At 38.0% G+C, this 26895-nt stretch overlaps 1 protein-coding gene across 2 annotated transcripts in view; it reads right to left on the bottom strand.

The window, feature by feature from the left end:
• Window positions 1-26895, bottom strand: part of LOC114466173 (cGMP-inhibited 3',5'-cyclic phosphodiesterase A-like) — a 139953-nt gene that overhangs the window by 21626 nt on the left and 91432 nt on the right. The window contains exons 3-9 of one of the 2 annotated variants that reach the window (XM_028451730.1): window positions 16180-16440; window positions 10946-11103; window positions 4125-4198; window positions 3554-3705; window positions 3351-3488; window positions 407-518; window positions 31-144 (exon numbers count right to left, since the gene is read on the bottom strand). In XM_028451730.1, the coding sequence (XP_028307531.1) occupies window positions 31-144; window positions 407-518; window positions 3351-3488; window positions 3554-3705; window positions 4125-4198; window positions 10946-11103; window positions 16180-16440 (1009 nt within the window). The remainder of the gene's footprint in view (window positions 1-30; window positions 145-406; window positions 519-3350; window positions 3489-3553; window positions 3706-4124; window positions 4199-10945; window positions 11104-16179; window positions 16441-26895) is intronic. The other variant, XM_028451731.1, reaches the window with a different exon arrangement.

The raw sequence follows: 26895 nt of genomic DNA, 5'->3' as shown, positions 1-26895 counted from the left end.
AATTGTTGACGTATGCAACCGTTTGCTGACCTGAGTCGCTGGCCGAGTTGTGGTCATTGATGAGGCTGGGTAGACCAGGAACGGCCTGTGTGGTAAGGAACCAAACTGCATGAAGCACATCTGTGGCATGAACCCTGTTGTGGTCTGGGTCAGAGAGAGGAGAAGCTCAGTGTGTGTGTGTGTGTGTGTGTGTGTGTGTGTGTGTGTGTGTGTGTGTGTGTGTGTGTGTGTGTGTGTGTGTGTGTGCGTGTGTGTGTGTGTGTGCGTGTGTGTGTCATGTACACCACCAGGGTGCACTGTGGACCAGAGCAAGCAGAACACACCAAAACAAAGGCTGTGTGCCATCTCCCTCTAGTGGCTGCTTTGTGTATTACAGCTGTGCTCAGAGAACTAACATAGAGCTTACATGGTATGTCTCTGTAACCATTCTCCAGGGCGTGGAAGTAGTTCATGAATTCTTTGACGGGGATCTTAAAGGTCTGAAACAGGCCGGTGTCTTCAAAGAGCCTGTAAGACACCTGAAGCATAACATCAGAGCTCACATTAGGTCACCTACGGTTTGTCCAAGCTTTATGGAATGATACAGATGTTTAAATGCATATAAATGCATAAATACTGTACATACATAAATGCTATATGTATAGCATTTCAAGGCATTACAGTACAATTATATACAACAGAGATGGACAGCTTCTATTACAGCGAGGGCCACAAAAACATTCATGTCAGCATTTCGAATAGTGACCAATCTGAATTAATAATGATACAGGAAATAACAAAGGGTTAGTGTGTTTTTTAGCATATATTGTTCTATCATTTTGTATTTTTTTTATTACATTTTTTTGTGTGATTCTTGATGCTTTTTTTTTTGGTTTTGGTTTCTTGTCTTTGTTTGGGTCTGTACTACAAAGCTGGATAAGTATATCCGGCATATCTCTCCATTAGGGAGCTTCACTTAACCAAACATAAACGTTCACTTAAACCAGGGTTTTTCCACCTCCATCAGTGCACACTCTCATAAAAGGGGTGGAGAATGGAGCATCTGAGCAACTTACGTCTCAAGTGAGGAATAATTCTTCAAAAATATGGAGAAATAAAATCCATAATTCAAACCAAAAACAATGCTGTTGCTGCAGAAAAAGCAGGAATGAAAGAATACGGGTAGAGAATTTATGACTAATAATGCTTACATTTGTGAGATATACAGTATTAATTCATCATAGAATAAACAAGAATAAACACTCTGATCAGTGTATCTTCATTAAGCTACAGACCCACCTGTGGCTCTGATACTGTGTTCATAAAGCTCAGCCCACATCATAAGGTGAACAATATTTGTATTCTATACAGCCTAGATCAGGGGTCACCAGCCTTTCTGAAACTATGAGCTACTTCATAGGTACTGTGTAGTCTGAAGGGCTACCAGTTTGAAAAGCACTTCCTTAATACTAAATGTTCATGGTTTCACCTCAACCACGGCGACCGTGGATCAGGTGGTAGTGGGTCGTCTTCTGATCGAGAGGTTGGGGGTTCGATCCCAGTACCTGACTATGTGTCGAAGTGTCCTTGGGCAAGACACTGAACCCTAAGTTGCTCCCAGTGGTCGACTAGCGCCTTGCATGGCAGTCCTGTCCCATTGGTGTGTGAATGTGAGGGTGAATGAGCTGATATGTAAAGCGCTTTGAGACTGCTTCAGTGTGGGGATAAAGCGCTATATAAATCTAGTCCATTTACCAAGTCCAATTAGAGGGAAAGATAATAAGGAAGGCTAGCAGTAATACATTATTAAAAAAGTAGGAAATGTTTAAGTTTCAACATGCAACACTTTATTTCTCTTAATTTATGCAGTTTCATTTTCATAGAAAATCATCATCCCCCTATTGTACTAGCTACTAACAAACCACTTTTATAACTGATCATATAACATATAACATTTGTAAAATGTAACAATCGTTCCATATTTTATATCATATATAACATACCACAACCCATACACCAACTCTGCAACACTTAAAAAACATTTTAATGTTTAAGTGAAAATAAACATTTAAAGATGGTAATTTAATACTAAAACTTTATCACCTGCAGCAGTATTGAACTAGATTAGGTACTAACTACATTTGTCATATGTATTTTTATTTGTGAGTTTGAATCCTGGAAAAGAAGTCAGATTTTAGATGGATCTCATTGGTGACTAGAGCTCCTCACATGGTCCATGCGGGCTACCTTGTACCCGTGGCAACCACGTTGGTGACCCCTGGCCTAGATGTTAGTACTGGCGCTCTGTCCAGCGCGTACCCCTGCCTAACGTCCAATGACAGCTGGATATAGGCACCAGCAGATCCCTGGTTCCCTGATAGAAGGAGCAAGTGGGTCAGAAAATGGATGGGTTATCTTACAGGACTGAGGCATGGCCAACAGTTTTTATGAATAAATAAATGGATGAATGAATTTATTGGACTGAAAGCGCCCGACACACTCATGCTTAATTAGCTGACTAATGTAGGTCAGTCTATCAGATAAAAATCTATATGTTTCTTCTAATCGGGTAAATGAAAGGATTGCATCTATCCATTATTCCTCTCCTGTCAGCTTTCAGATCAGATCCAGGTAACGTGTAAAGAGAATGAAATGACCCACCCATTATTGGTCAATAATGGTTGGTTACAAAAGAACTGATTGGTCGGGAAGCGGTGCTTTAATACTGACTCGGATCTTATCCGAGGTTAGCCGTTCAGCATAAGTTACCATAGTGATTTACCCCGGCAAGTACCAGCGTCATAGTACAGCAAAAACTAAATAAATTATGCAAGTTAGCGCGATAAGAGGAAATCCATCTTTGTATAGTACAGGGCTCACATGTCATTTTTTGTTGTTGTTGTCATTTTACTTATATTTTTGTCTCATTTTGTGTTTGTTTTGTTTTTTTGTTTTTTTTTGGAAAAAAAGAGGTGGTTTGCCCTGTGACCATCAATGATCAAAAATGGTTCAGTCATACAAGTATCTCGGTGTTCACAATGAGCACAAACTAAACTGCACAAAAAACACAGACGCTGTTTTTTTCCGTGAAAAAACTGCCTCTGTGTTTCCCACACCTGGGACTCTCTTCTCCAGAGACCATTGGGCGACCAGCGGAAGGAACTCATGAGGAAACATTAAAGCATTCAGTTGCCTCTGAGGAATACTGACTGTTGGCAGTCGAAACATGTCAGGAGATCAAAGTACATTTCAAAGTACATTTCCTGTAAAAAGTTGTTTAATTAAATGAAAGCTTAACATATTATGGATGAAGTATTGTTATTTGTAGGTTGATGCTCAGGTGTGTGATTAAGGCCTGTGTCGATTCTCACCTGACTGAGAATCCGTCCACACTTCCCGTTGGTTTTCTCCATCAAGGTGAAGATGGGGAAGTTCCAATTGTTTAACTGAGTCATCAGAGGCTCCAAGTCCTCCATTATTAATGGCTCAGGTGCCAGGATAGGTTTGTCCTGCACAGAGGAAACATTTCATTTCACTCTTTGCTTCTGCGAGAGCCTCCTGAGTGTCTTCTTACCTCAGGAGGTATTAGTGCATGGAGGAGGAGATTCTGGGCCGAGGTTTTTCCCTCCTCTGTGTCTTCCTCTGTGTGTGCTACATCACTGCTGTCACTGTGGTTGGCTTCATGGGTGCTGTCATAGTCTGATGACACCACCACTTGGTCCTCTGCTAGCAAACAGACAGGTAACGTCACACAGCCGCCTGTAGGGAAAATGCACTGCTAATCTTCTTAAACTGATGCTAATCCTTCCACTCTCCAGAGTCATGGATTTACCTTTCAGGTTGATCCACTTATCCTAATCTTGTCTCATCAAAATTCTTTATTTTTATCAGTTTTCGGAGTTAACGCCCCCACGCACTGCTGGGTGCTGTGTTCATTAACGCATGGATTCTGTGATCAACTTGCAAAAGTGTTTGAGTTTTAGAAAGACAGCTTGGGTGGAAAGTATCTGTGCCAGATGGTACATGGGTGAATGATTATTGGTAGCGTGACCCTAAATGATTGAAAATTCACATGTCTGATAATATCATTGAATAAATGATTTATTTGATGTATATAAATGCTTGGCAGGTTTATTGTCACTTACCTGACCGTGATGTCCTGTCCCCTTTGTCCAACGAGCCTTCACCATGACTCAGCCTCATGTAAGGTCTCCCACAGCTGCAAAAAGGAGAATTACTCACGCCTCATTATTTAACATGTGTTGAAATAGTTATTATGATTTTTAAAGCCATGATGAATCACCCTAAAATAACAGTTTAATGCATTTAACTAAAAAATTTGAGCCTTTTTTCCTCACCAAAAATATTGTATCGTATCATTATACCATTATCTTCTATCGTATCGTATCATGAACTCAGGGTATCATTCCATCTCTAGTAGAGAAAGCCTTTATTATTATTGCACAGCTGTGTGGTACAAGATACTTGCTGCTCATCTAGGGACCAGATACACAAATTGAACACCTATAGCAGTGAACCGCAATTAGCGGCCCCTGGGGCAAGAGCCGGCCCACTGGGGCCATATGTTTGGCCTGCAATAAACCTGACACTACTTCACAAACTGACATCAATAAATGGGAAAAAGTAGTGATGCATCAAAAAAATTCAGCCAATAATACGCTTATGGGTTATTTTCGACAAAAGATTTCAGGTTATTTTACTAAAACAGAAAACCCCATGGTCCTTATGCACTTGTCTAGTTACAGGCCAACGTGTTCGTGGAGCAGGGGTGGACTGGGATTAAAATTCAGCCCTGGCATTTTGTGTCTAAACTAGCCCACTACATTATCAGAGGACACCATAGAAAATGTTATAAAGTCAGTGATGCTCATGAGCAGCTCTTTATGTCTTAATTTTAGTTATCATTCCCCCTGAAAAACCCTTTTGAAAACTTTAACCCCTTTTTACCTATTTCCTATGGCCATTTTGTAACTTCCTTTGTCCCATTTCTGACACTTTTTTCAGACTTTAGCTTCCTTTAGCCTTTAGCCTTTTTTTCTATTTTTTGTCCATTTATGCAAGTTCATTTTGATACTGTTTTCACATTTTTGTCCTTTCTTTAATTTTTTTTGGCCACTTTTCATCCAAATAAGCTAAGCTTGTTTTAGTTTTTCCAAACATTTGGTCTCTTTTGGTTCCACATTTTTGCCATCTTTCCCTATTGTTTGCCACATGTTGCCCATTTAAGCCACCCTTTGCTACTACATACCAAGTGATTCCTCTTTATTTTTCCATTTTTTGGCCACTCTGCTTTTTGGTCCATTTTGGTCACTTTTCACTTTTTTTCTTGACATGTTTTTTGACACTTTTGGACCATTTTGGGTCACCTGTAACCATGTCTGCCTCCACTTGCTTGTCAAAAAAAAACTTTGGGTTGATGGCCCCCGGTATGATGCCCGGTATACCAGATAGCCAGTCCACCCCTGCCGTGGAGCAGCGGTATTTCAGCACATCTGAGCACTAAAGCGTCTTCTAAGCAGAGGGTGAGATGGAGCGAAAACAATGTGGGTACACACCTAAGTGCCATTTATGTTTCTGTCATGTCGACACCTGACATGCTCCTCCAAAAAAATCCAAGCTACGCACCACGATTTGGCTTTAGAGTCTGTCAGCGCACAAATCACGGAGATACTCTGCTCTTATTATTATTATTATTATTATTAATAAAAACAATAATAATAATAATAAATACAGAACAATTAATATAATAAAGAAAATAGTGTATCAATGTAATGTTCTTGATGTGCTTGTGGTTCTCTCCAGGTAATCCATCTTCCTCCCACAATCCAAAACCATGTGTGTTGGGATAATTGGATTTTCTCAAGCGGAGTAAATAAGTATGAATGGTTGTTTGTCTATACGTGTGGCACCCGCCTTATGCCCAACGTAACGAGCTAGAGAAAGGAATCAGCAGACCCCTGAGACCCTCAGTGCAGGAGGAAACGAGTACAGAAGATGGATGGATGGAGGGAGTTTACTAAAAGTTTGATTAAATAATCTTCCAGAGCAGCGTGACATGTGTGTTTCTTGTTAGAGAAACAAAATCCTTGGAGCTGTGCTGTCTGCTGCCGACGCAGGGAGCTGGAAACGATGGCGTTGATAACATCTGTCTCTAATGCCTCACCAGGCAGCAGAAGCTTCTTAGAAACAACATATTATTATATTCCTACTGTGGTGTTCCCATAATCCAAGAAAATACTTATTATTAGAGCTAATGAATGCATACATTAATGCAATGCAGCAAACACAAACTACCAAACTAAATGACAAACAGTCGTTTTGTTGTTTAGAAATGATCCCACCCTCTGAGAAGAATGACAGTAGCATTAACCAAATGACTGACTTACATCCTTCAAAACATTCATATTCATTGACGTCTTTTACAAATCCAACAGAAATCTGTTAGTTTTCAGAAAGGTGGCCTGTGGCCGTCAGTTATTTGTGTGACACTGTGGGGCGCCGCCCCAGCTGCTCTCCACACATTTTCCATGCCTGGAGGTGTTTCCAATTAAAATTCCTCAACTTAAATGTTGTAAAAAAAAAAAAAAAGAAAGAAAAAGGAAAGAAGGAAATGCCTGCTGTCGGAGCAGCACAGTGTCACAGCGAGCACAAAGGTCTGTAGTGTGTCTATCTCCTTCTGATAAAATGTTTCTGGAACACTTTGTGGCCAACAAACAGAGTTCTGTTGTGTTGGCATGTTCAGCTTGGATCACTGGGCCTAATGTGTAACAGGTGTGGACTATCACATAGTTTGATAGTTTGGCAGGTGAACAGTTGCTACATTATAAACCTCAGGTCAGCCGTGCTTGACCTGAGGTTTACTTTTGTTGAAAGCTGAGGAACTGGCAGACACTTTACTCATCGCGCTAATGCAGCAGAACGCGCTCAGAGACGTTCAGGTATCAGGTGTCTCTCATTTTATCACTACATCTGTGTAGCTGCAATGATTAGCTCAGTAGTTACAGTAATGTAAGACAAATACATCACACACATTACAGCAGGAATTCAAATAAACTTAAGTGTCATTTGGACATGAATCTTTTGGTTTGGCATCTTCAAGAACGACTCTTGTAGCCTAATAAGAAAACACGCTTCACCCTGTGGTGTAGTTATGTTTTCAAAAAGTGGTTAAGGTTAGAAAAACATCATAGTTTGAGCAAAAATGTTAAAAATGTGCACTCAATTATTCCTTTGGTCTGTGTTTTTTCTCTTATACAATCAAAACCATGAACGAGTTTCTGTGAAAAGAAAAAATATTAATAATTTTTTGATTTATAGTTGCTGCCAAAAAGTAAACTATAGACAGTCCTTCAAAAATACTTTAGTTGTTTGTTACAAATTCATCATTTAAACCATCTTGGTATTTTTACTGTTACAATGAAACAGGGATAGGAAACTCTCAGCGGGGGCTACAAAATGATTGTGTGAAGTGATTGTATCTGATCTGAGGGCCACATTTTCCACATTTATGTCAGCATGTAAAATAATGACTGATCTGCGGATTGATAACGGAGGGCGGGGCTAGTCTTTTTTTGTCTTTGGGGCTTTGTTTTTAGAGTCCTTAAGTGTGTTTTTGTAATTTTTTGCGTTCTTGTTGTAATTTTCTGTATTTTTCTGTCATTTTCTGCTTTTATGTTGTCAATTTGTGCATTTTTGTGTTCTCTTTCTGTATTTGTGTTGTTGTTTTCTGTATTTTCCTGTTATTTTGTGTATTGTTTTTTTTTTAGTTTGTGTGTCTTTGGAGCTATTCTGTATTGTGTTGTTTTTTTGGGGTTTTGTAGTTAGTTTAAGTGGTTGTTGTGTCTGTCTTTGTTGTCATTTTGTGTTTTATGCGTCATTGTGTCATTTTTTAATTTGTTCTGTACTTTGTGCATTTTGCTGTCGATTTGTGTGTTTTGGGAGTTATTTTGTGTATTATGTTGGGCTTTATATTCCTTCCAACTTCTTGAATACACATTTTGGGGATTTGTTTTGGGGCCGCACAAAATTAGGGCCGCCACTTGCCTATGTTTGCTCTAAAACGTCAATCCCCCCTACAATGAAATGACAGTGACAAGAGTTGATTTTAGAGCTGAGCAATATGTACCCATAATCATATCTTGATGTCAGGTCCCAGAAGGAGAACTAATTGTTTAAGTCAATGGTGCAAAATGCCACAAAGGCCCAAAATCAAGGTGTGACATCACATTTGTCATTGTTTTCTCTTTGGGACAGCACTGTGAGTTGTGTAGCCTGGACAGACTTTATGGTCTGGGTTGTATGAAAAAGAGTCGACTATAAAAGCAACGGTTGCTCTCACTGGAGGCTACTGGTGCAGAAGAAGAATCATTTATTTATTTTTACTCAGATTCTCCAAGGAAAATCAAGTACAACATGGAGTTCAAAGACTAAAAAGTCCCCTGCCAAAACTTCGTACTTTTTTTTTGTGTGGTCAACCTCTTCATCTCACTCTCTACATGGACACTTGCTACTGAAAATAGCCTGTTTATGCTGCTCTCTAATACAAGAAACATCCTTCTGCTGTTACCTGTTTAGAAAAAACAAAAAGTGATTTAAAAATGTTGCTGTTGCTCAGACGGTTGATCCTGACTCTGGGGATATATTATTTTGTACTACTGTATAAAGGGAATTTTACTCTTAATAAGCACCTTATTTGTTTGTGTTAAGTGTTTAATAGCCAAATGTTATTGCACTTTTGTTCATACAGCAGTACTTTTCAAACAAAAGTGTGCAATACACTACGTTAGAAATTATTATTGAACTATGCTCACAAAACTGCAATTAAATGCAATTAATTGCAGAGAATAATGTGATTAATCGCAAATGAAAATTCAATCGTTGTTCAGCACTAATATATATATATATAAATACAGTATATGTGTGTGTGTGTGTGTATATGTACACACACACATATACTGTATTTATATATATATATACACACACATACTGTATATATATATATGTATATATACTGTATATACCCTTTTATCCTCAGTAAACTAACTTCAATCAAAAACAAGATATATTCCACGAGTTGACAGAAAATCTAATAAAATACTTAATATTCCTTTAGATATTTTGATTATCTACTGGAAATATGTAAAGAAAAATGTTGTGTTGGATAAAGTAGGGGTGGGTGATATGAACCAAAACTCATCTTGATATTTTTTTTTTATCAAAATGGTGATATTGTAATTTTCTATATTAGCAAAATAGAAATCTTGATATATTGCCCAGGCCTAGAATAAAAAAGTATTTTAAAGTGTGTATAGTTGGTGCTCTACTTCAGCAATTCCCAACCTTTACCATATTGCGTAGCTTTGTTGTAAATTCAATCATATTGCATTGTTTGATTTAGGTAGACGACACATTTAATTCCAGTGGCCACATACAACCCAAGTTATTTCTCAATATTTTCAAGCAAGCGACTGCTAACAATAAGGAATTTTTCATAAAACTATATTTCCAATTAAAGAGCGCGTTACTTAGTTCTGCTTTAACTTAGGTGAAAACGATTCAGTAATAAAGATGTGAAAGTTTTTGGTTCATGCTCCTGGATTTCTTTGCAGATTTTACTGAGGGGAACATCCTTTTGTGGGTCCAATTGAATCAAAATGTGTTGTTGGTTTGGGAAAACCTCGACACACACTTATTGTCAACATACATGTACCTAATTTGAAAAAGAGCTTTAAAAATGAATAGGATAGTTTTCATATTATATAGAAATTATATTAAAAATATACCCACGTACCCCTTACAATCTGCTCACGTATATGCCGCAGCCTAGGGGTGTGTGTACCTCTGTTTGGGAAACACTGCTTTACTTCACACTATAATAACCTTAATAATAATAAAGAAAATAATAGCCCACAGCCAACTTTTGGGTCTCAAACCCTGTGGTGAGAAACTGTTCAAAGAAGAAACGCCTCCTCGATCACTGAACTTCACTCCCAGATTCTAGAAACAGCTACTAACACTAGGTTGACTCCATGTCAAAGCCACAAAAAACACAGCAGCCACTGTATGTGTTTCCAGTAATCTACCATTCTACCTACTCTTAAAGCAGATGACGTTAAGAAGATAACAGCACAGCAGCCTCTTCACTGGCTCTGTGGGATAAAAAACTGATAACTGGCTTTGAAGTTGGTGTTACTCTGGGTTACTGTACATCTCTGACAGCTGACGTGATGGAAACAAGAGCAAGACTAATGTCCTCACGAAGACTGCACACATTCAAAGCCATGTGTTGGTTTCCCTTTTTTTTTAAAGTGAACACACTCCCTTCATTTACATCTACATGAGATTATCTTTTAAAACACATCTAAAAAGTTTAGTTTGTTTATTAATGTGTTATAACCCCATCTTAAAACGTTGTAATGATAGAAGAAGGTCAGTAGTAAATAAATGACAATACTCACACTTTAGATTTACTAATACAATATCTATCCTCCCCGCGACCCTGAAAAGGAGCAAGCTGGTTAGAAAATGGATAGATTTATATTTCTATCCTGATCCATTCCAAAGAGCAGAAAACCATCATGCCTCTGCTGTAGGAATGTGTCATGAATAGCAGAGGAAGTATTATTTTTGTGCACACAAACCTTTGCAATAAATTGTTTGAACTTTGTGGAGTGCTGGACTTATTCCAGCCTCAGAAGCGTGTTGGAGGAGGAAAAAAGCTTAGATCCATGGGAGAACACACGTAAGGCCAGATTTACATAGGAACACCCACATTTCAGGGCCGGGTGAAGGAGCGCAGTGACAGACTTAAGTGGAGGAGGAGAATAGTGCTCAGGCGCTGCTCGGCCTTTCTGACTTACATGCACGGTAGAGTAGGACCCACAGACCTTCATTTAGTTGTGGCAGCCTTAAACATCACATACAGGGTTTACTGATGATTGCACACCTGCAGGTGAGTGTTTCATGGTAGGGTTTGATGCTGGCGCTACGGTCCCGTCTAACTGGTCCTGGCTCAATGGTGGGCAGTCCTGTGGCAGAGGTGGTGGTTGTCCACGTAGAAGAGATCCTCCGCAAAAGTCCTGGGTGGAGACTTCGCCGCAGACGCTGCACCCACAAAACAAATTGTTTTTATAGGATTTATTAAAACAAACTACACAGTAATAGTCATTCATATTAGATAATCCAGATACTCACAAATATACAATCCTAATTATCACCATTATCACAGGGCAAAGATATGCATATACATTGAAGATAATTGAAGAACATGATCGGAATGATTAGTTATCTATTTATTCATTTTTCACATCAATAATTCAAAGAAGCTAATTAATATTAACATAGTAATAAAGGTATGGGTCCACCAACCAGGGTTGGGGTCAATTCCTTTTATAAATTACAAATACGTCTTCAATTATCCATGTTCAATTACAACTCAATTGCGATTATGTTGACCGGCATTTTCTCCAATTACAATTACTATTATTTGAGAATGCAGCGATCAATCGGCCGGCCGATCAATTTTGGGGGATCTGCGATCGGCCAATCCTTGCATAAGAAACCGATCTTTTCCGCCGATCTTTTCTACCTCTGCAAAGGTCTTAAAGTGGGTCATAAAGTCAGCGACTCTCCCTTCTGCTGTGAGTTGAATGACATGCCCCGCCCACCAGCTCATGTGTGCATGTGTGTGCGTGCACATGCCTCTGTTACACAGGATAACAACAACAGCAGGGTTAGCTTAGCATGTCGACAGTTCGGCAGTTTTACACAAAAAAAGAGAGCAGAGGACAAAAAAACCACATGCTACCTCATTCACCATTTAAGGAAGGCCGTGGCTATTGATACAGACCGGTAAACTCTGTGCATACGCAGCGCCCCTCACTGGCCAGTTTCGGTCACGTGATAGGTGCACCACATGACTTAAAGTTCCGTCAGTTGTATTTTAGCTCATATTTATTTGTAGTTATCCCGCTAACTCTTTTATTTTAGCCCTAACTCTATCCCTATCCCTAACCTACGAAATTCCCTAAAATGTAATTTTTTTTCGTTTATGTATTTTTAAAGGTGGAATTTGCCGTGTTAAATAAGCTAAAATGAAAAAAATGTATATGTCAAAAGTGGGATTTGAACCCACGTTAGCAGACGGAAAAATGCTTGCGTGCGGCGCCTTAGACTCAGCCATCCTGACACAGTGAAAACACAGGCACATTACGCTTATGTAGAAAAGGTCCATAAATGTACTTTCTTTAAGAAATCACCACACCACTCAGTAGCAGCATTTGAGGCTACTGATCAAGCTAATGCTAAAGCTACAGCTAGCGGTAAACAGAGCCAGTGGACCACTGAGAGTACTTATTTGTGAAAAAGAGCAAAGCTACTATGAGGAAAATGATGGAGTTCAGGACTTTGGATTTGAATAAAAACCTTCCACTAATGTACAAGTGACTGTAATAAGTGTGAGAACAACTAACCTTTGTCATGTTCATTCTGTAATTGTTGCAAGTTATTTTTAGAATAATATTTTTACATTTAAATATCCACAAAGCTGCTGCATTTGGACATTTTTTATTTTTTTTTATTTTTGCTCTACAAGGAAACTTGAAACTCAGGACACCTTATTGGTGTAGATAGGGTTTAGTTTATTTGTAAAACTAAAGACTGCTATGCACTTTATTTTAGTCAAAGAGCTCCAAACAGGTCTACAGTGTAACCTGTTGGATATGTTTAGGTTCTAAAATGTGAAAAATGAAAGACTAAAGGAATTGATATAATTAGGTATTTTGGACAGAAATGTTGTAAACTTTTAATTTATATTTGAGATAACTACCTCATGTGCAGTTAAAACAACATATTTGTATTGTTTCACAGGTATTGTTGAATGTTTTACAATAAAATAAGATTGGAACTTTCAAAATGTATGATGTCAGTTATAAAAAAAAAAATCGTGATCGGCCAAAATTGGTATCGGTCGGTCAGGCTTTTAAAAAAATCGGTGATCGGAATCGGCCAGAAAATTGCAATCGGTGCACCCCTACTATTATTATTTTCCTCCTGAAAGTAAATTACTAATAAATTTTCAATTAATACATGTTACATTACAATTAATCACAATTACTGAGACTTTAATAAATAACTTCATGAAACATAACCTTCCTTTTGTGTTAGCTTTTTATTAGCATCTGTTATGATAACTTGTCAGTTTTGACCCTTGTCTTAAATAAGCTGTTAAATACACTAAAAATATTATCTATCATCTAATGTGTTTGTCATATCTAGGTTACCTTAATAGGCTTCCTTATTGTTGAAACTATTGGTATTCATATTTTTGGTGTTGGCGTCTGAGCCTTTTTTCTGTCAGTATAGCCCTCGATTTTGAAAATGGTTACCAATTATGTGATTACAACTATAACTGACACCAACCATAGTGTATATGCACTATTTTGTTGGAATGTTTCATGAATATCTTTAAGTTTGAAGTTGGATAGAACTAAACAACAAAAACAAATGAATGACTGATAAATGAATTGCCCTGTCTGTGGGAGCGTTATTCAGTGCCTTGTTGTGTTGCAGCTCTCTGCAGGTGACCTACTAACAATGTCCTTAGTCTAGTGAATGATCCTCCCACACAGTGTTGCACGCTGAGTGGACGCACATACAGTTGCTTTATCGACCTATGATAACCTTTACTTTTCCCATTGGCACACTGCCGTGTTGTCATGTAATGGAAAATAGCACATTAGGCACGCTTTGCACCTATGAGATCTACACACACACACACACACGCACACGCACACACACACACACACACACACACACACACACTATAGAAAACTTGAACTTTTGACAGCAATTTGGGAAAATATTTACAACAAAAATATCAACACAGCACTTTTGTTTTTGCTCCCATTTTTCAAGAGCTGAAGCTATGTACACTAAAGGCCCATTTTTCTACATATAGACCCTTTGTAAACATTGTGACATATTTTGTTGGGCGGGGCTTAGCCTGGAGGCAAAACCACAATTGTCGTAGTTTTTTCTAGTGCCTGCTGGAATCCTATAAAACTTAAATTTACGTCAACTAGCGTTATTCCTCCTATTCTGGCACCCAAACACACAACAAGATGACATTCTAAAGCTGTAACATTACTAGCCTCCACAGTCTTTAGCCAGCAGCGTTTCCTTTTTGTCTCCAGCCACGTCACTCATGACGTAGGCCATTAAGGGTCTATTGTTCACAAATGTGTCTAAGTCTGTGTTAGTGAGCCTTTCTCCTCTGCTGAGATCATCCATCCACCACACAGGCGTGGCATATCAAGAGGCTGGTTAGACGACATGATTATTTTCAGCAGACGACAATATAAAGACAAAGCACACATGGGCAACTTGGCCTAATTTTTTGCAGTCCCCCAAACAAATACACAAAATGATTTTACAAACACACAAAACTTAAAAAGAGATACACCAATAGACGCTGACATGAGAAAGAAATACACAAAATTTCTCGAAAATCACATAAAACCACAATAAAAATTGAAAAGTGACACCAAAAAAACAAAACTACAACAAAAACATACAACATATAACATTACAGAATGACTCTAAAAACACACACATATTCAAGCTCAGATTGGTCATTATTCTAAATGCTAACATCAATGTTGATGATGAGGCCCCAGTTGTGAAATAAGTTGCCTATGCTCTAAAGCAGGGGTGCCCAATCCTGGTCCTCAAGGGCCACTATCCAGCATGTTTTAGATGTTTCCCTCTACCAACACACCTGATTCAAATGATTAACTCACCATCAAGCTCTGCAGAAGCCTGATAACAATCCTGGTCATTTCAATCGTGTGTTGCAAGAGGTAAACATCTAAAACATGCTGGATGGGGCCCTTGAGGATCAGGGTTGGGCACCCCTGCTCTAAAGTGTGCACTTATAAACAATGCTAGAGCAATTGCCTGTGAAATCAATCTTCATTTCTTTACCATAAACCGTCAACAAAGGCATTTTAGTAAAATCAGTCAGTACATGAAATAGGCCTCACAACCATAGATGACGAGTGGTAACACCAGCCCAGGACCTCCATCCAGCATCTTTACCTCCAAGATGGCACATGTACAGCTGCTGCAACAATTGGTTCGAATAACCAAACAATTTCTATAGAAACTCCCAGAAACTGACAGCTAACCTACTTGGGTGAACAAGTACTTTGGCACTTTGTAGAGGTGTTCTGTTCCCTGATGAATCCTGACTGTCACTGTACAGGGCAGAGGGCACTGTGTATGGGTCATGTAGAATAAGATACATTTGGTTTGATTCATAGTTTTGCTATAACTGATGTTTGGTTTGAATTACATATATTTTCCAAAAACTTTTGTGTATCATTGAGATGGCATTACTAATATTTAATGTGAGATTTTATCATGTAGTCAGATAAACATTTGTTTGCAAACACTCAAATACATATACTTAAATTATTTTCAAATAATATAATGGTTTTATTGCATGAGCTACTGTTCATTTATATTTTTGGGTCTAAGTCCATAACTCATGTATCATATAAGGAATTTCACTGTTTACATCATAGGTTTTGAATAATCTGCTGGGTTTCTTTTAGCCATTACTGTTTTTCCTCCTAATTTTACAGCCTACGCGATGCTGCTGCAAAATAATTGCAGCGGAAGCGATAGTTGTGCATTGCAAATAATAAACCAAGAAGAACATGATGATGACCTGAAAGGCAAATCTCAGAGCCTTACATTGAGACAAATAAGCTCAATTAAAAAATAAAAAAACACCTAATATTAATACTAAATTCTTAGGACCTTTAAAAAAATACCTAAGTTTCTCCAATCATTGGTTGATTTTAAGGTTGAGGCAAGTTTGTGTGAAAGGGCAGAACATGATGGATTGTGGGAAGTTGACACACACCAAAGTACAGTATGTCAAATGTAAAAGTAATATATGTCTGAAATAAAGACAAAATTCTCCACAGAAACAACAACTATAATAAACTTTGAATTTCGGTAGGTTAAACTTCAGCTCAGTTTCATATCTTATATTTGCTCGACTTAAATTCAATTGGATTTTCAACAGAATACTGAAACCAAGACTAGGTGTAATTAGCTATTGAAAGGAACAGTCTTATGTAGGTGCTTGAATGTCTTTATATGTTTCCTCACCTTATGAATTGATGTCTTCTCTCCTTTTTCAGGCCCCTCCTCCGAGTCAGAGCAAGTGTAGACATCACTGGGGTTAAGAAGGAGGGAAGGGCGAGGCCGGTGCTGCGGCTGGAAGGTGAGATGCGTGGTTAGCAGATTGCTAACAGCTCGCAGTGAGGTGCAGATGTTGGAGGGCAGGGCCGGGTCCGCCAACAGATCAGTGATCAGTCCATGGGCTTCTCCCATCACGGCTATATCCACCATGACGGTGGTGCCTGATGACTGCAACGGAGAGAGAATAAGGTCCATTACACTGCTATGGTTAAAATGAACTGAAGATAATCAGTGGCTCACTTTGACATCTGCTGTATGGTAGTTATAAAGAGCGTTAAAATAATTTAGTACAACATCTTTACTGCCTTTTTTTTCCTACACCAATAAGAATGAATGTAAAATAACTTCAGTGTTCTGTCCTATTTGTAAGGTCAGGCAAAGGATCATATATAATACTATAAGTTTATTTGGGTTATTTTCTTTAAAAGTCCTTGTAATGAAGCCTGGGTCATTCGTGAGAAGAGGTGAAGCCCACCTAATAGATAGACAGAAGATGATTAAACCTTTTGTATGATTATATACAAAATCATGTTGCTCATCATAGGAAGAACATGCATTGAGGAGCTGCTGGAGACCAGCTGAACTTAGGTTAAACACCACTAAGTCATCTGCATACATAAGGTGATTGACTATAGTACCTCCAGCCATACAGCCAGTTCAATGCAGGTTTAATTACTGAGAAAGGCTGTTCATATAAAAATGATATAGAATACAGGATAAAATGCTACCTTGTCTGATACACAGGTGTTGGGACAAAATCTGTGACCTGATTAAATGGTGGCTCAGGCTCCAGTGGCTGAAGTGTTAGATCTGTTCCTTTAGTGAGCCATGAGGTCCATGTATGCAAATATATGTTCACATTAAGGCTCAGAGTAAAAATGAATGCATGTACGTAACTGTAAAATTTGCAAATCAATCAATCTACAATGTCAAAAACTTGGTGCACATTCATCCTGACGCAGAGCAATGTAGGACAAACACTATGCTTTTAACCAACCGTCATAGCATGGACGGACGAGGTAGAATAGAATAGAATAGAATAGAATAGAATATCCTTTTATTGTCCTTGTACAGGGTACAACGAAATTTGAGTACAACTCCAAGGTGCCAGTGAGAGAAGAAAATAAATAGAAAAACACAGCAAAAACAATAGAAAATTTAAATATGACATAATAATATGTACAGATACATAACTACAAAGATAGCAGCTTGAATGTACAGATCTACAAATAACAACAAAATGTTTTATTGCACAAGATCAATATGATCAGTATATGTGAGCGGATTTGTTTGTTTCAGTGATAGAGTCTGTTTGTCCTGGTTTTGTGCGACCTGTACCGTCGGCCCGATGGAAACAGGTCAAACAAGTGATTACTGGGGTGGGAGGAGTCCTTGATGATGTTGCCTGCTCTGCTGAGGTAGCGAGAGCAAGCAATGTCGTCCAGGCTGGGCAGAGAGCAGCCAGTGATCTTCTGGGCTGTGCAGATGACCCTCTGCAGCGCTCTCCTGTCTGCTGCTGTGCACCCTGCAGGTGCACTTTAATGTGCCTGCGTCAATGCATGCTCTGTTGTGGTCTCAGGTTACTGTAATTGAGTTGCTTTTATTGGTACTTTTATAAATATTTATAAATCACTAATTTTACTTGTACTTCAGTACGTTTTAAAAGAAGTAATTTGTCACATTTCTACACCCAGCTGTTACTGAGTAAATTCATATTTTTTGTTTTAAAATGATCAACGGACATCGTGAAACTCCAAAAAAATAAAATGACCAGACAACAATCAAATGCATCACATCATAGCAAAACAGCATTGAATGGAAGTTATTTTACCACTTTCTTCGGTTCTATTATGTGTTACCCACATGACACATTTGGCATGGTACTGTTTAGAATTCATTGATTTAGCTATACTTAAAGGGGAGGTATGATAAAAACCACTTTATAATGGGTTTGCTACAGAGATATGCATCCCTTTAGCCTCATTCAGAGAGCCAAAGTTGAAAAAGTTGTGTTACCTCCCCAGCATCAAAAGCTGTTGTGTGGAGTCAGCATCTACAGACACGCCTACTCATGAATATGCATATGTAGGCCGCAAATCAGCCAATTTTTAGAATTGCTCAGAGGCTAAAACTCCAGAAAACAGGTGAGTTTTGGAGAATAAACCTCAAATACTATGTTGTTAGGGTTCTTAGAACAAATGGAGATGGGTGAAAAATCGCATAATACTGGATCTTTTAAGCCTGAGATTTTTTTTCATTTTGAATTGAATTTATTGGTGCTATTTTATTTTTAAAATAATTGTACATTTTGACAAAAATGTTATTTTATACAAATGCTTTTGTGGAAAATAAATTAATTGTGCAAGATTGTGAACCACGGCAACAAGGAACAAGTAACTTTTACTTTGAGTACTATTTAATTGGACTAAATTTTACTTGTACTTGAGTATTTTATGTAAGACATATTTCTACTTGTTCTTGAGTAAAATTATATAATGACCAAGTAACAGTACTTCAACTTAGGATATATCAGTACTCTTTACACTTCATGTTTTCTGCCATGGTTGAGTGTAAAATCCTATTTGTCAGCAGGCTCATTTAGTTGCAAAAATAATCATGAGGTCCTTTGCATTGACCATTAAACACAAATGAAGCCCAAACCTGTTGCAGCTTGACAATATTCAAATCTGTGCACAAGTATAGATCTTTTGCCTTTTGTTAAGAATAACTATTTTATACATTAAAACAAAAAAAAAAAATATTCTTCGACTCACCTCCTCGGCATCAATTTCCTCTTATTTCTCGTGCTAATTGAAACGCATCACCCTATTGCTCATTTACCGTGCAGTAAACCCAGTAATTCTTTTCACAAGTTAATAATAAACCGGACGTCTGAGTGAAGGTGAGTGAAGTGTGATTGTCAATTAAAAAGGTGCTTAAAAGACTTTTGCACATGACCTGATAACATAAACACGAAGAAACCAACAATCAGAAAATCAAAGAATAACAGGATTGTTCACATTATGGGTGAGTTCACATGTTAACGGTGACAGAGATACCAACAAGATCTGTAATTATATTTACAGCCATGCTGCCTTCCTTACTTACACAGACACACACACGCACACAGCCTTACGTCTCCTCATACATCAAAGATCTCTCTTTCTACCTTATAAGGCCCCTTTGAGCTCAGTGAAAGCAAAAGTGAGTGGTGCTTAACAGTGGAGAACATTGAGGAGGTACCGGCAAACTGTTAAATCCAATCATGATTGAAACATGTTTGGCACAGACGCATACTGCTCTATGTGTAATGTGTGGACTCATTAGCTGTGTCTCAGTTTGAATCTGACCTTTAACCCTCTCACTCCTGACCTCTCAGAACAACCGTTGACTTGTTTCTGCTGTGCAGCTTTGAAGGCAGTATTGTGGTGTGAGCCTGCTTTGTTTTCTAAAGGTGGAGGGAAAAGTTCACAGCTAGTTCCTAATTGCTGCACCTTGAGCAGAGCTGAACAACCACAGCAACACACATGTCAGTCCTGGCTCCTGGCTAATTTATCTAATGAGTCCAAGAAGTTCCTTTTGGACCTCCAAAGAATGCTATCAGATTTTTCTTCCCTAAAAGTCCCATTCAATTTGACACCAGCAGCCAAGCACCCAGAGTTATTGTGTTTACACTGGCTGAGGAGGAAGTGGTTGACCTGAACAACACATGTATGGACACCTCTCATTTACAGCCACTTGTGGGAACAGAAGAGGTTTCCCATTTTATTTTTGTAGCACCTTATCTGATGAATGTCTTTATTTATAGTTTTTCCGCTTGCTTTGCAGGAATACAAAGTCTTTCTGTTCATTGAGCTTTAGGGAATTCTTCCAGATGTGACGGTGACGCAAATTAATTGATAAATGTGACACATGACATTACTGAGACCAGGAAAATCACTTTTAAAGACAGGAAAGGCCTGCTGAGACCTGAATGGAACATTTCTGGATAAGCTGTGTTGCTTTTATCTTTCATCTCCATCTCCTCCTCACGCTTCCTATATTCTGTTCTGTTGCATGCTATGATTACAACACGTAAACACCTGTCTCTCAGCTCATTTACAGGATTATTTACAAGTTTGCTTAAGAAAAGATTAAAGAAAGAAATGGTTACCACAACACATCTGGCAGGACAAAGACAGCAGTGATAATCAAGGGGTCCAAACATGCATCAACCAATCCACAACCTCTGATCAAACATTCGCTCAACGGCCTTAAATGCCAAGTGAAAACAAGCTTAAAATGTTGACTAGGACAGATAAATCCATTAAAGATTTAGGGTTAAGGTCTAGTTTTCCTCCACTGGCTTTTATTTTTAAACCAGATTTTGAATTTTGCCAATTCATTAAACTCACTTCAAAAATGTGAGTTAGCTCAGAGGTCCTGGATAGAACTAATGCATTCATAAATGTCCTGAGTTAAACATGTCTAATCTTGTAATCAAATCAGGACTAACAACTCTCTTGTCTGCATTAGCCTGTATCCTCTGAGTCTTCTGAGAGTACATAAAGTCACAAGTAAAGTAAATGTAAAGCCACCAAAACTCAGCATAAACATGGTAGCCTGAAGGATTCAGTTGAACTGATTCACTGACTATTACCGGGTACCTGGGTAACAGACTTCTAAGATGCAAAATTGACCCAACGGAAACAGTCAGGAGTCAAATGACTCAAATTAACCAGATCCATAAAATGAATCAAAATTACCAGTACTAGTCCTGGAAGACTAATCCTGAGCAGTGTTTTTACAGCTTCACGAGTATATTCAATTCAATTCAATTGAACTTTATTTATATAGCGCAAAATACAACAAAGTCATCTCAAAGCGCTGAACAAAATATAAAGTCCATAGTAAAAAGAAAGAACCCAACAAGATCCACATGAACAAGCAATTAGCGACAGTGGGAAGAAACAACTCCCTCTTTTTTATAGGAAGAAGGGTTAGGTGGCAGCCATCCGCTTCGACCAGTTGGGGTTGGTGAACAGAAGGGGAAACAGAACAGGATAGAAGGATAGGCGCGAACCATCAATCAAGAACTGCCAGTTCCACCATCAAGACACCTGAAACAGAAAGGAGAGCCCTAGGAGGGCGAGGAGAAGCACAGGCTGCAAGAAAAACACGATACACTATGATACACTCGTTCCTAGTGGTTAGGTTAATATTAATATTAAACGTCTTGCGGCTTCCGCCATGCTCTGAAATGCTACCACTACAGACAAGGTTTCGTCTTGTACTGAGCGCACGTAGTGATCTCAGCGATCACTACAGAGGGGACCTTGTCCGCTTTAAATTATCGCAATTGTATGATGTACGTTTTAGTAAATAAGTAGGTTTTGAATGTAATCGTCTCTCGCAATAGTCTGAGGTGCTGCCCATTGCGTGTAATGATTTGTGATTGTGACCAAAACAACGAGATCAAGTTCGTCTTTAGGTTATTGCTATTGTACAGTATATACTTTAGCAAATCAGTAGGTTTTGAGTTTACTTTTAAAGGTGGAGAGAGTAGCAGCCTCCAGTACTAATACTGGGAGCTGGTTACATAGGCGAGGAGCCTGGTAGCTGAATGCTCTACCTCCTGTTCTATTTCGAGACACTTTAGGAAAGTGTGAACTGTGGTCCCAATGGTAGAGGAGTAATTATAGTGATTGATGATCAAGAAGTTTTTTTGCAGACCTTCATCTCACTGATAGAGATGTAAAGTCACTGCAGCATGCTGTAGATGACAGACATACTAAATTATTCCAAACAGGAGATCTGACCAGAGTATGACAGCTTCTGCCCTGGATACCAACTGATCAGCAACAACAATACATTGTCCCCAAGTTTGCTATTTAAACCACTTTGATCAGTTGAAGGTCATTGATGTTCTGAGAGTATCAGACTTGAAACTTAAGAACAATTAATAGACATGTGGAAGTGATGCAAAGGTGAGGGGCTTATTTAATATCAAGGGTGTCAAGTCCAGTTAGACAATTAATGTCATCCATCAGCTGCAGCAACCTCTGAAGAAACGGGAACAGATATTATCTGAGTGCCCCGTGTCACTTCCTGTCTGAAAAGTATCGTATGTCTCTAATTCATTTAAAAAGCAAGTATAGAGAAGGTGAAATTAGGATATACGTGTGTCTGTGGAGCTACATAACATACTGTATATAGGGTGACAAGTCAGTGAAGGTTGCGCAGGGCATGGACGAGGACAGAGACAGTAATGAGGTGTGCAATTGGTAGGAGTACATCGTGTACATCAAGGATAATCTCTAAGCCTCTTCCTGTTTGCAGAAGTGATTACAGGTTGACAGAAGGGTCCCCTGTGAAGATCCAGGTGGAGAACAGGAGAGTTAAGGGATGAATATATACAAACTAAATAAATGGGTTTAATGAAGAGTGAGAGAGGTGAAATTATCAACATTTCAATTTTCTGACAGGTAATGGTAAATAAATTGAAGTGACTGATGATGAATAAAGGAGTGAGCAAAAAAAAAGAAGGTGAGTGCAGGCTGGAGGCAAGTGTTTCATGAAAGCAAACAATTTCCTCTTCTTCTTTCTTCAGGTTGCTTGGAACAGATTTTAAACAAGCTTAGCCTTAATTCTAACTTTAGTGAGAAAGCATAGAAGTGAGTCCTAAAGCCTAAACCTAAACCTAACTACCAAACACCAAACCCTAAAACTGAAACTAATCCTAACTCTAAAGGAACTATAAAACCCAGGCCTTACAACCTAAGCGGACATGTTGCTCAATTGAAAGATATTAGCTTGAAATTTGTCCCAAGCAGCACAAAAAAATTAGGAAATCATGTTGGCACGCAAGAAACATAAGATGTATTTATGTGTCAATTTCATTATCCCACATAACAATGTGTTGGTGTGTCAGTAACATGGACCCAGACTGGAAGAGATGTAGTTTCCTACATCTGTGAGAGCTGATATGATGTCATTGTAGTTGATTCATCCCTCAGTGGTTGACGCTGTTTGTTATTTTGCTTGTTTGTACTGATGTTTGACCTTATTGATCATATTTTTTCTGCCTCACTTTGAACAAGCCATCATTGAATTTACGCAGACTCCTTTACAGGTCATGATGAATTTGGATTTGGATTTTGTTGTTATCCACACAACCTATCAGCTCTTCTATAATGACATTTGAAATTCTCAGTCTTCCACCAATAAAGTGACAAGTGAAGTTAAACCCATCAGGATTTGATGAGAAAAATCGGGTTACCAATACCATGGAAATGACATTAGTCCATTAAATGAATAATGCAAAAGCTTACAATGCAGTCATATTAGTTAAAGAGGGCGTTAAGCAGAAGCAGGGAGAAATACCCTCCAGCACACACCATCATCATCATCATCATCATCATCATCATCATCATCATCATCATACCAATAAAAACTATCGTTAATAAGGAATATTTGAGTAGTTGAAGGAGAGCTTTAGCCCGATAAAGATTGAAAACTGTTTCACTGTGGCCTGAAAATCAGCAGTTATTCATTGAGAGCCTTATGCCATTTTAGAAAAGAACATTTACTTCTGACATGAAACAAACTCCTTTACAGTACACAACCTTGTAACCCCTTTTAACCCAACCGCACATACCAACAGACGCACACACAAGTACAAATCAGCCCAACATTTGGGCAGAGGCCCTGAGAATCTATTGGCATGCCACGGTAAATAAAAAATGACTACGAGCATCAATAAACCGCTTTTAGGACTCCCCCACAGGCAAAAAGTCATGCAGTAATCCATGTGTGAACATTGTGTTATGACATTTCACTGTGATGAACAATGTGCATGATCAGAGTAGTCAATAGATGGATTAACACCACTACATTGCACATAAACCGCAGTAAACACAAAGCAGCAATCATAGCTGTGGCGTAAAACACTGTTTGTCTTCAGACTTTTCATTTACTTGTACATCCACAACTGCTTTCATTTTTTTTTTCTCCATGTTATTTCACAGCAGTTACTCTCAGGACGTAGCAGTAATGGGCTAAAACAACATCACAAGATTCTTGATACCAATTTATCACCATTTGTGCAATGTTTGCGCACACTTTAGACCTACTAACGTCTAACAAATATTAACCCAGCTCCAAAACTCCTCCAAAATCCCATTAAGAAATTCACATGCAGTGTTGGGCACATGTATGTTATGTAAAGCCATTTTAAAATACTAATCCTATTACAATGATACCATTACTGATGAATGTCTACAAATGTGACACCAGAAAACACTTTCCCATTCCTTTTAAATAAAAATATACAAACAAAAATGTATCTATTAAACAAAAACACAAAAGAAAGCCTTAATGTTCAGGTATCATTAGGTATGAATTAATGAATTTGAAATTGTGAGAGTAATTCCACCTTACAAATGTGTAGTCCGTTTCCATGGCCATGCATTATGATTTGCAACAGTCTGCTCTGCAGGAAGGAAGTTGTTGCAGAGGTTCTTCTTCTACGTCGCAGAAATGGGTCGAATTTTTTCCTTTCGTTTTCATTGAAATATCAGTGGAATTCATTCAAATCTCCATGTAACTTGCGTTACTGAGATTGTAAATAGTAATATATTGCTGATTTTTGTTTCAGTAATGCGTGATATTACTGTGTTACTTAAAAGAGGAACATATTACATATTACAGTGAGTTGTTACTTTTGTAATGCATTACTCCCAACACTGTCCACATGTAATGTTTAACTGATAGATCACTGCTGTGTACCGTGACAGAAACTGTTTGAGCTTTATTGGAAAACTAAATGTGGGAGGATCACTTTTAATAACTGTAATGAGATAGTATGTAATTACAATAGTAATGAACCACTTCTGCGGCAAATTAGCTACGGTACTTACTAAATGCTAAATTAAATTATGGGACGATATCATTAACGCTGCACAGTTACACACGTATAGTTTCCTTTCTAGTCCAGCAGAGACATGTGAAAACTATAAAGCAACGTTTTATAATCAGACCTGCTAAGCAATAGTTGAATAGTTTTCTGTGTTGCGTGGCCTAATTTATAACTAAACACTTTTTTGTCTGCCCAGTCTGATTATGTCTGCATTATTCGATCATTTATAGTATCTGACTACCTGTATGAATAAAAGTTTTAAATAAATAAATAATTCAGTTGTCATCATGTAACATCAGTCAGTACTATCTCAACTTCTTACCTGCAATATTTTTAAAGGTTTTATCTGCAATCAATACTCGTAGTTAAGTTGAGCCAACTCGTCTTGAAGTTTTGCTTGAAGACATTCTCATCCGAGAGGCTTTTTTAGTTCTTTCTTCAATCTAACTTCAAGTGCAGTTGCCACATTTCTTCACCAAAGAGGTAGTATTTTTTAACTTTTTGTGATGCGCCATAAGAAAACCAGGAACAAAGTCGGCCAGGGAGACGTTTTGAGTTATTTACAGATTCTGAGCATTGTGGATTCAAAGCTTCCCCAGTAGTATTCCACACATAGATATTAAATAATATTTGAAGAAGTTCTGTTACTCTCTAAACGAAGGAAACGGTCTTCAAAGATTGGGAAGTTTTCATAACCTTAGATAACTGCCAATATCTGCCACTTGGCAGAGGTTTGTGCTCTCTGGGTGCTCGCCACTTAGTTTGGAAAACCATACATGACCATTGCACCGAAGTGTCTGCGCTGCAAACATAGGTTAGGTTTTGGCTGTTGAAGCTTGCTTTGGTCATTGGATTTTCTATTCAGAAAAAGAATTTAAAAAAAATTGTGGTTATTTGATTTCAATGAAATTCATGGCATTTCCTTTTTCGGGGTCAAGAAGACAGAAACAAAACTTTAAAAACCAGTTGATTTAATTTATTTGTTTCTAAAAACAATTTTTTTTTTTTTTCATTTCAGTCAGAAATGAAAAAAAAAGCTCATTCTTTCACAATGTGCACATTCCTTATATGCGTTCCCACTTGTTCCTGTCTTCTAACATTTCATTTATTGTTTTTTAAAACCAAAAATTCAAATCAACCATTTTCATTTTGTTTATTACTTGTTGACTCTGATCAAGAAAATCTTAATCTCCATTTTTAAATTTTGAATTAAAAATAATAAAAAAAATAATAATAACAAAAACAAGTTTTCAATAACCTTTTCTGAATGGAAAATCTGGTGACCAAAACTTTCACTGATCTTTTTATCCCACCTAAACTTTTGAAAAGGCATGAGATGACTGTGTTGCATTTTTCGTAAATAAACAAACATTGAAAGACAATCCAAGCCAAACAGGAAGTTTCCAATTACGAGAATGAGAGAAAATCCAATCTACAATCCTGGAACCTAACAGGAATGATGCTAACCCTTAAAATGCTGATCCGAACAATGCTTACACATAAAATTAAGCAGATATATTTTTTAAACCTTTTCTACAAACCCCTTTAAATAAAGTGGAATGTATTCAATATGAAAAAACTATCAGGCCTATAAGAAATAACATGAACACTATATTGTTAAACTGCAACCATAGTAAAAGGCCTTGTCACTCAGACATCAAACAGCCACTATTTTCCACACATTGAACATTTTTTAACTGATTGTTTTATCAGTTTACACTTGTCAA

Source organism: Gouania willdenowi, chromosome 6 (genome assembly GCF_900634775.1).
Source record: "Gouania willdenowi chromosome 6, fGouWil2.1, whole genome shotgun sequence".
Classification (NCBI taxonomy): domain Eukaryota; kingdom Metazoa; phylum Chordata; class Actinopteri; order Blenniiformes; family Gobiesocidae; genus Gouania; species Gouania willdenowi.
This window is presented reverse-complemented; position numbering and strand designations above follow the sequence as displayed.